At 37.9% G+C, this 10,470-nt stretch overlaps 2 protein-coding genes across 2 annotated transcripts; one reads left to right on the forward strand and one right to left on the reverse strand.

Moving 5' to 3' along the window:
* Nucleotides 1-2,547: 2,547 nt before the first annotated feature.
* On the forward strand, nucleotides 2,548-4,361 carry LOC129779811 (multiple coagulation factor deficiency protein 2 homolog). Its single transcript, XM_055787522.1, has 3 exons — nucleotides 2,548-2,785; nucleotides 2,849-3,072; nucleotides 3,130-4,361. Exons 1-3 carry the CDS (start codon nucleotides 2,637-2,639, stop codon nucleotides 3,270-3,272), a joined length of 516 nt encoding a protein of 171 aa, XP_055643497.1. The 5' UTR covers nucleotides 2,548-2,636; the 3' UTR covers nucleotides 3,273-4,361.
* LOC129779810 (uncharacterized) lies at nucleotides 3,282-9,028 on the reverse strand. The gene is made up of 3 exons (XM_055787521.1): nucleotides 8,593-9,028; nucleotides 3,855-3,975; nucleotides 3,282-3,646 (listed from the first exon to the last, which is right to left on the reverse strand). The coding sequence occupies exons 1-3, from the start codon at nucleotides 8,839-8,841 to the stop codon at nucleotides 3,363-3,365; spliced, it is 654 nt and encodes a 217-aa protein (XP_055643496.1). The 5' UTR covers nucleotides 8,842-9,028; the 3' UTR covers nucleotides 3,282-3,362.
* Between the last annotated feature and the right edge of the window lie 1,442 nt (nucleotides 9,029-10,470).

Here is a 10,470-nt window from a genome sequence, read left to right on the forward strand (position 1 = left end):
TTTTTTTATCTCATTTATTTATTTATTAGGCTCATTAGAATTTTAGCTGTAACAGAGCCGGGGTTTAATCGTGTACATGTACATATGTTTATGTTTCTATGAACTGTAAATTACACAGTAGTTAGTAGTAGCTATTTAGGCGTTAAGTTTTCTGTTCCATTACATTATGGTAAATTACACAGTAGTAGCCATTTCGGCGTAAGGGTATTCTTTCTGTTCTTCCATTGTTCAGCAGACCGGACAGCGGAGACAGTTGATATTGATCATTGTTGGGTTATTTATAGAACAGCAGCCCGATGTTTCTTGCAGAGCAGAGCAGTTGTATGGATGAATCGATCTAATTTCGACCGTGGATCGATCTCCATCGCTGATGATGTTTGCGTGGACGTAGTTATTCTATAACAACACAAAGATGGTCAATTGAGGGTCCTGAGTTTGAACTCACGACCGATCGCTTAGTAAGCGAACGCGTAACCAAGTGGCTACGAAGACCCCCTAATGTCCCATTTTTAATCCTGAACTATTTGGTCAGCCTAAGCATAAACAATCTATCAGACATATAAACACAATAAACGGTTTTTTTCCCCCAACTTAATATTTCATGATACTTCAATTGAATTGTACACTTTTCATTATTTTTGACTCAATTTTACAGTTTACGGATTTCATTTCGTCAACAAATAATAAGCAAATATTATGAACATTCGTATGGTGGTTTTGTTCCTGCTAAGGAAGAAAGAAAAGAAAGCAGCATATGTTTCATCTAGTCCAGAAGTTCTCAAAGTGGTCGATATTGACCCATTGGGGTCGATATTGGTTTGTCAGGGGTCGACGAAAACTGATTTTGGGGCTCGACGGGGTCTAATAATTGATCCCTGTTGATTAACAGAAGTTCTTGTTTGAAACTTTCAAGATAGTGTATAAGTTGTGTTATGAGAACCATAACTAATATCTCAGTAGGAAGTATTATTGTTGTACTTTTCAGAAACTTTACATGTAGATGATCGTGCATATGTTCGTATGAGATGAAAAATTTAGCAAGTGTATTTGGTCGGTCAGACTATGTAACAAAATAAGAAAAAATGGTAGCAAACAATCAAAAAAATTTTTAACCTATTTTCTACTTTCATCAGATCACACTAATGTTGTTCATTTCTACTTATTATATATTTCAATAACTTTAGTGGAACAAGTCAAATTGCACATTCGTTTCAAATAAACAACTGTCACTGGGAGCCATATCCGGATAACACGGTACAAAGCGAAGTAATCCAAACAGCAATCCGTGTTATTTTATTAATATTGCGATCGACTGCTAACATAACACATCATCTCGATGAAAGAGAAGTTTTTTCCTTCATTTATTTTTTTATTCATCCTTCAATCGTACCAACAATGCCATATTACTCCACCTAATGATATTTCTTATGCCTCGAGGGAATTGAGGAATATAATGTAGAGTTTAATATTGGGTATATTTTTTGTAGAAAAGATTTATAAATTAACAAAATGCGATTGTTCTTCGATACTTCATAATGAGACTTTATTCCTTTGTAAGGCCTTGGAAACTAGGCAAACTATCGATTCAAACTTCAGAGAGCTGAATGCTTACATGAGGAATAACATATATTTACCTTTGATAAAGAATAAACTATTACTAGAATAAACAGTTGGAAAAATTGGTGACAATATAGTTGCCACTGCCCGTCAACCCCAAAAACACAGTTTGACGCTGTCTTGTAAATTTACGTTATTGCGCTTTCGGTTATGCAAAAATGGAAACAGTATTTCTAATGCAGGGAAATTTTTTTTTATATAGTACAAATAAACAAATAACAATTTAAAATAAAATTTTTTCATTGAATGCACCATTTATTTTATTGGAAAAACAGCAGGATCTTACACAGTAGATTCTAAATAGAACACTGACATTGAAAAACTTATCAACTTGCTGCATTTTCAACGAATTTTAATAGCATTTTCTGCCGGCGCTCGAAATTCGCGGTTTTTCTACATAAAACTGACTCCCAATTTAATATCGTACCGTTTTGAGAAGTTTGTTTTTTATAGAATTCTTAAGCAAAATATTGAAATAATATTCAAAGTGCGGCGAAAATTTTTTTTTTGTGGGTTGCAATATAATTGCCACGGCCTTACAACGTGTTAAAGAAAATTATTTTTTACTAATCAACCGACAATTATTTTCTGTTTATAGAATGATTTATAATTGAAAATTGATGAGTATTATCTATGTTTTCCTTTAGTTTGAACTTTGTTTCATCGTTTAGTACTACATTCTTTTTTAATGGCTCGTTTATTTAGTCAATGTTGGTTGAGCACAGCCTGACATTCAAACAGTCGCCCGCAATGACCAGAAGTTTGACTACCTCTCTTCTATAGCGTCAGTCTCGATATTCAATAGACATGTTTCTAAAATTGCAAATAAAAATATTTAAAAAATCTGAGTTTATAAAATTACATTATTATTCTAATCAAACATAAAACACATTATGTGTGCACTGCTACATGCGCATGCGTCGCTTCTGTCAGGACGAAAATCGATTCCATAACAAGCCGAATAGAATATCCCTGAATAGTATTGAGACGACAGAACGGTTCTCGAATCACTTCACATAATGATGACACAATTAGCGTTGATAATGTTTAACACGCTTGTCGTTTCGTGCCATTTAGATCTCGCGAGTGCCAAAGGACCTCACCACCCACGAGGGGATTACACGGCCAGAAACAAGAAGTTTGACGAACATTTGCACGTGCAGGATGAGTATGTGGTGCTGGATATCCCGCGAAACAAGATATGTTATTTTATTTGCATCAACATTTTCAGTCACATTCAGCAAGATCTGAAACAACTATCGATCAGCGAAGACGAGCTTGCAAGAATGACGGACGAAGAGAAGAATTTTTATTTTTTCAAGCTACACGATTCGGACAATAATGACCACCTGGATGGCCTGGAAATTCTACACGCGGCCACGCATCACTCCGATAGTCATGTGCACAAGTTGGATCGAGAGGATGAAAACAATTCAGCTGAAAATGCAGTTATTGGTAGAAGTTACATTCTAGATACATCTTCGAAATGATAATTGTTTCCTCAAATTTCAGAAGTAATTGATGACTTTCTTGCTTACGCTGATTTGGATCAAAATGGTTTGCTAACATACCCTGAATACATGAAGGCCATAAACACTGAGATGTGGAGTAAAAAAGTGGCTGAAACAACTGAAAGCATGATTGATTCCACCTAGTCATTGAGCTAAGAACAACATGTTGAAGCTTCGCTTCCGCACCATTTATTGACAGTAATTACAAGGAATAATCAACTACAAAGCCTTATATCAGTACAGATGACAAGGATAAATCATTTCACATGGTGCCCCCTGAAGCCCCTCCATAACAGCCCGGTCCAGCTGCAGCAACATTCGGTTATATTTCCCATTTTTCGGAATCTCCGGATCGAATATTTCCGCTCCCTTCACCAGTGCGTGGGCAGCTCTCGCGTACTCGTTAGCAGTTCGTGGAGATCGACATGCAGATTGCAGCATGCAGCCTTCCTGGCCTGAGCCTTCAGCTGCTAGATAGCCCAGCATTAGGCCCGTCTCGCCAGGCTGGAAAAGCGTTCCTATGAGGGAAAAAAGAAAGCAAAAGTTGCACGATTACCCGTTCACTTCAGGTCTCTAAAATTGCATCAGATTTGCCATTGCCGCCCAATTAACCCAGATAATTTGGTTTCTGGTTATTGTGTTCACGGCTGGAAACGACTAACAATAGCCCGGCCCAGAGTGCATATTAGTAGCTCGATTGTGCAATATAGTGACAGAGTTACTCACCGTCTTCGCTTCTTCCGCGAGCATATTGTCCCCAATTTCCGGCGCCAATCAATCCGGCCGCGAAGATGAGGGCCTTCAGCAGGAACAGAATCAGCAAGTTGGAGAGGTTCAAGCTTAAAACCTTTATGTAATATTTAACAATTATTAGTTGGTTTTGTTCATTACGTTTTGTATAAAAATCTAATTATGTTGATTGGTTGCACATAATAACAGTTCTTCAAGAATAAATTTGAAAAATTGAGATTGCAATCGAATGCATTATTTTTCGTCGAGCTGGTATGATGCTCAAGTTTGTTATGTCTAAATCATAGTTGATTAAATTGTTATTGTTTAGATCATTCGAATTTAATTTTTACGCCACATCCTGTTGATGAGAATCAAACAATTAATGATAAGCACATTTGTTTCAGTTAAACTGGTGGGATATATCTAGATATCGATATGGGATATCGCTAGATAAACCGAAAAACAGACGATTTTGATCTTGTGCATAAGGTGGTAGTTACCCAAAATCACAACTTTCATTATCAGATAACCAAGTTCAAGAACGGCTGACATGTGCCGCATTGTTAACGTAGGAATTATGAACGCCGAAAAACAAACAATCACCGAACGTTTAAACAATTAAATCTTTAGAACAAACATTTGGTAGCACTGACAAGGGCCGATTAATGAATGCTTTCGCTGAGTGAGGGGTAGCGAACGTTTCGAGCGCCAGTTTGAGTAGATTTTTAAATTAACTCAGAATTAATAAGTACTGTTGATCGCTCGCTGCCTATAGCGACACTGAAACACTGAATATCCAATTAGTTTTTCAGTATCTTCTAGCAAAATTATATTTCTCAGAGCGGCAACAGAAAATTCGAAACGAATCGTGGCAAAATTTCACCTTTTTCCACAGAAGAACGCAGGTTCTCATCGTTGAAAAAAAGCGTCTTTACGTCCGTCTTCAAATGCGTTGCACTTTGATGCTACTTTCAACCCGAAAACAATGCTCGAATTCACGAAAATTGATTAATTGATTGGAAAGTCATCAATAAGTCATTTACGATTTATCAGTCATATTGCTATCGACTTGTTGGCAGTGGCAGCATTCAAAATGGAGTTGTCGAGGCCGAGTGTTTGTTTAGTTTTCCTAATTGGCCAAATTGGTTATAGACGAGTTAGCTGAGGAAGTCTGAGAGTCTGAGAAAGTCTCTATAATCCAAAACATCATCATCATTACACAAATCAATCGGAACACGCATCTAAATTTACAGAAGCTCCCTTCCAGCATAAAATCAACAATCGATACGTGTGTTTCAAGCATACACTAACAGTCTCATTATAACGGTATGAAAACCCAAACCCGCGTTGTTTTCATAACATTATGTGGGGATTCGACTTTTCTGGTGTAAGCTCTGCACTTTGTTCACTTCGCACAGATTCTGAGAATGCGTTCTGAGGCGAAAAATTTTGCTCGTTCGTTCAATACTGTAGCAAAATAGAAACTGAGGTCGGCCAGGATGAGTACAATACTTATACTGCTTTCACGGCCATTTGACGACATGCGTTGACCACTGACAGAGTTTTTTTGTGATTTCAATAGTTTGCTTTCAAACCAGTTTTCCAACTTGAGAAAAATAATAAAAATCACTCATACACGTTTTATCTCTCGAAAATGATTGTCATATCACTTCTCTCAGCCGAAAAAGCTGTATTAACGCTAAAATCCTTGCGCCCCAAATGTTAAGCTCTCGTTTTCGAAATTTAAACTTGCACTCCAGTACAGATGAAAAAATGATGCGATGCAAAAATAAAGATGCACTTTTCACCAGACTGCATGAAAATTGACGTGGTGTCCCCATTGAACATGTATTAATATGTGCGAAACCTGTCTCCCATTCTTCCTTTCTATCGAGCAAAACGATTCCCGGAAAAAATCGTCCCGGAAAACAACTGCAACAGAAACAACCGCTCAGAAAGAAGTATAATATATATAAGGATCAATACGCTATTCAGCGATGGACCATCAAGGGTAAGATTTTTTGGAACAACCTAATAATACACAATTTATTTTATCGAAAAAACTGCATGGTCGTACACAGATCTTATGCATTCCTAGTGAAATACTTACCAACTTGCAGGATTTTCAACGAAATTAAAAAGAATTTTCTGTAGGCGCTCAAAAATCGTGGTTTGTTTGATTATTTAATTAATATCGCAAACTTCTAGCAGCTCTAAAAAACGAAGTGTTGTCAGATCCCTTAGAAGTATTTGGTTAATAAAATTGTAAAAACAATATTCCCAGCGCTGCGAAAAAATATTTGTTGTGGGTGGACTGCCTTATGAAAGCTTAAAAAAAACAGGTAATGATTTCATAGGTTGTGTGGATGCTCGAATGTATGCTGGTAGCACTGCAGGTTACCTATAGCTTTATGGCATCCGCCTCAGTATATACAGCCCGGTTATGGCGTCCGTCTTCCCTGGCAACGCTTCGACACAATTACGTTCGTGCGATACCAAGCCTTGCCATCGTCCTCTTTCCCATTCGAGCATTAGCCCAGGTAAGGTGTCATTCCCAGCATAGAAGCAAAATGGCGAATTACACATTGGCGATCCTGCCAGGAGGCTGGATTTTCCAGCAGCTTGACGAATCTCTTCGTTGTAATTGTCCGGGAATCAATCATTTCGCAGTAGGGAAAATTAATTATAATATATATTTCAGATCGAAATTTTATGGAGTAGTGCTTTGAAAGAAGTGCAAGTGAAAATCGCCGCCTCCTTTTCCCTTTTTGGACTACAGCAACCCACCGCGGGTTGCTATAGTGAATTCGTCCGTTTTTCTTTTGTAATTTAAAAAATTGAATAGTGTGGCCAAATTAGTAGCGGATCGAGACGACCGCATTTGGCGTTTTCTGACACATTGTTCCGGACTCAAGCCAAAAATGTCGTCAGGAGGGAAATATGTTCGCGAAATATGTTTGGTACTTGGGAGAGTACCAAAGTGACTCGGAGGATTCCGACGAAAGCTTCTCTGATGAACCGGACTACGAAGAATCGAATGACGAGGGACACGTGAGATGTTCAGCATTCTCGGGGGCACAGTAGTTGTGGAACGTCATCTTCGTGCGAAAGCAGAGTCTCGAATTGATCCCCGAAAGTATACAGTAATGAAAGAACGAAGTGGTCGGCTTGTCTTGTGTGACAAAAACGGACAAATTTTGAACAGGCACGTGTCACAGACCGAAGAGGTGGACGATTGAAGGAAGTCTGAAGGAGTGACCAGCGCAGCTGACGGTAGTAATAGAGAATATCCTACAAAACAGTCTTTAGCGCAGAGATCCATACTGCAATCACGCAGAAGTCAACGGCTGACGCGAGAGACACGGAAACCAGCCTACCTGGAGAACTACGTTCATAGTGTAAAAGGTCAAAACTTTGAGAGCTTTGAAGCACCCCTAAATCATGTCCCATTGAGCTTAAATTTGGCACGTTTTTTATGGCCAATAAACAAAATGTACATGGTCGGTTCTTTAAATTCGATATTTATTTTTTTCCCAAATCTTCATTGCCTCTCAGGCTAAGTCTCAACAGGTCGATTTTCGGCCGAAATTTTTTATCCGAGATGACACCAGATCTCGACGTTTCATGTATTTTTAAGTCATTTGGCATCGGGAAAAAAAAAATCGATTTTCCAAATTTTCTTTACTCCCCTTTGGAAGATTTTCGTGGATCAAAAAATCAAAACTTTGAGAGCTTTGAGGCACCCCTAAATCATGTCCGATTGAGCTGAAACTTGGCACGGATAATTTTTTTGGGCCAATAAACAAAATGTACATGGTCGGTTTTTGAAATTTGAAATGACCATTTTCGCTGTCACCCTAGGGTGCATATTACACACTTCTCTAATACATTTTTTATTTTAAATTTTAGTGATGCACAAACTTGCAATACAGTGTATCAATACCATTGACACTTACTGTGTACACCAAGCTGGCTTTCTGTTGAAATTGTAAATAAAAACAAAAAAGTAATCTACAAAGAGCAGCTCGATGTAAATTTTCGTCTGCAGAAAATAAGGTTCTCATTATTATTGAGTATTTTTTTGGGGTATTTTTCGTTACGTGAATGTTTTACCATCACTTCTCTTCCAGTTATTCGAATCAGTGGTGAAGGTTTATCATTTACTCCAGAAATATTAACGAAAATAAAATACTAATCAAGTCGGGTAAGACGGACACTCCACCGACAAAAGATAAACATTTTCTCTTTTATTAACAGATGCGCACTAACTGGGTTTGCAAGTGCAACCATATATTATGGACGAATCAGCAGAGCGGTTTTCGAAAAGTAATCCGAGTTTGTCATTCCGATTGCTGGAAACTATTTTAGGCATGAAAAAAAATTTAAAATTACAAGCCCTTCTAAGTGATTTTAGTCTAGCTTTTTTGTTAGATCATTTTTAAGGCATTTTTGAAGACCTTCAAAACTTAATGAGAACATAAACTTGAGTTTTCAGTTAGTGTCCATCTTTCCCACCCCAAGTGTCCATCTTTCCCGCCAAGTGTCCGTCTTTCCCAAGACTATCAATTTGTGGTAAGATAGCTATAACTTTTACTTAGGGTGTCCGTCTTTATCACCATTCCCCACCCGTGTGCAGTTCAATCATCTGACGGTTCAGTTGAGAACGGCGCACTACTCTTCCACCAAAACATCAACAATCATATGAAACCGATTATCCTTAACTTACACACACCTGACTATTTCCAACGGATCGACTGATCATTTCCTTCGCAAACGAAACTGCCAACTGTCCGGCTGGACTGGCCAGCAAATCCTTAGCGTTGTCGGTAAAACCCCGACCTGCGGGTCTCGCCCGCTGATCGTTTATGTCATGACTTAAATCATTTCTATCGAGGTCATGTACGTTACAATTAATTTCACTGATAATCAACACCAACAGCACAGATCCGATCACCAACGTAGAGATCGTGTCAAGTCTCATTTCACCTTTACTCCTTTGCCTTCTTTCACACAAATTCTCGACAGGTTTTGTTCTGATGTCACCGAAAGGTCGCACAAAACTGAGCCTTCGCAGCAATCCGACCAATATAAATATCTTTTTTTCTGAGATTGGCTAATATCCCTTTGCCCTAGGAATGTGTCTTCTTGAGGCTATTCCTGAGTAATGACTGAAAAACAACAATAAAATGAGCCCACAAGAAGGATGAGGGCAGGTACGTACATACCTGTGTGCGACATGGAGGGTTTCCTCAAATTGACTGTTGTTTTCCATTTCATTCATCCATTTGTTCAGCGTGTTTAGGCTTGAAAACGTCGTCGTCAGTCGACAATTGCCAGCGGAGAGACGTTTTTCTTATGACTGCCTCTTTACAATTGGATTGATGAGTACAATGGATGATGCGTTCGGTTGGAAGGTTTATCATCGCATTACAGGTGCTATTGTTACGTTATTGCTTCCTTGTGGCATCATAATTTCATCGCTGGTGTCCAATTGGCATGTAGCGATGTGGAAAATTTTGAATTTCGTTCAACAGAATCAAAATTTGTTGCTACACGAGTTAGGCAATTGGAAAAAAACGAACAGTGGAACAAAGGATAGCATATCCTATATCAGTATCAACTAATCTGTACATGAAAAAGCTTTCAAATGGTCCCAAGGAAACGAATTAGTTATCACAGGAAAACGTTTCGAGAAGATGTCTATTCGAAAATATGTTGATGTCTGTTCTTGAATCCGGTTTTTTTTGACACCATAGAGGATATAAATGATAAAAAGCTATGAGATGAAGGACATGAATGATTTGTGAAGATTTTTTTTGAAACACATTGTACTGCCTGTCTATCATGCAAAAAATGAGTGGATGACCCGTTAATTTTTTTCAATTTTGTTTGTATGTTATTCTTAAGTTATTCATGGGCAGGAAATTTCTATCTTTTTTATATCATTGTATTCAATTAAGTTGTAATTTATTGTGGAGTATCTCCTTTGTTATAATCAATATCAGGTGAATATATTCTTATTTATTATAATTCTTCATTATAAATCCTTTCTCAGTCTACATTCTTCTTCTCAACATTTTAATTTTACAACACGTTTTCTTTTGGTGGAAATGTATGCTGTAATTATATAATATCCACAATGATTTGCTGTTATTTAAACGAATAAACTCTGATTGTGACTGGTGACATGACTTTTCTGTAAGTAGCACACTGTTGCAGACTCAGGATCGAAAAACATGAAAGGCCGCACTCTTGGCAACATTTTAAATCTCGAGCTACAACCTATTCACTTTTGTAACCAACATTTTTATCGAACTACTTCCCTTTTTGTTAAAATTAGCTAAAATAAATCCTGTGTTGAGATCGGGAATAGATTCTCTCATCACCAAGAGTTTTCGGCCCATCTTCTACGTTCTCTAAACTGTGTGGAAGGTCAATCCAGAACCGAATACTTTCCCTCGCGGATAAGAACGGTGCAGTACCGTAAATACTCTGCTTGGGGCCCCGGTGCAAGACATTATGAAGGGGCCCTAGTACGTTGCATAATATATTAGTCTTCAATGGGATTAATAGGATATAAGTATACTGTACCTAATCTGTAGACTAAAAG

This window comes from Toxorhynchites rutilus, chromosome 3 (genome assembly GCF_029784135.1).
Source record: "Toxorhynchites rutilus septentrionalis strain SRP chromosome 3, ASM2978413v1, whole genome shotgun sequence".
In the NCBI taxonomy this organism is placed as follows: domain Eukaryota; kingdom Metazoa; phylum Arthropoda; class Insecta; order Diptera; family Culicidae; genus Toxorhynchites; species Toxorhynchites rutilus.

Bases quoted from the DNA above. Each gene is read 5' to 3' on its own strand.
- LOC129779811 (XM_055787522.1), top strand. From the start codon at position 2,637: ATGATGACACAATTAGCGTTGATAATGTTTAACACGCTTGTCGTTTCG. The intron at 2,786-2,848 runs GTATGTGGTGCT...CAACATTTTCAG, and splicing joins CATTTGCACGTGCAGGATGA to TCACATTCAGCAAGATCTGA. The intron at 3,073-3,129 runs GTAGAAGTTACA...CTCAAATTTCAG, and splicing joins AGCTGAAAATGCAGTTATTG to AAGTAATTGATGACTTTCTT.
- LOC129779810 (XM_055787521.1), bottom strand. From the start codon at position 8,841: ATGAGACTTGACACGATCTCTACGTTGGTGATCGGATCTGTGCTGTTG. The intron at 3,976-8,592 runs GTGTGTGTAAGT...TATTACATAAAG, and splicing joins GATCCGTTGGAAATAGTCAG to GTTTTAAGCTTGAACCTCTC. The intron at 3,647-3,854 runs GTGAGTAACTCT...TTTCCCTCATAG, and splicing joins TCGCGGAAGAAGCGAAGACG to GAACGCTTTTCCAGCCTGGC.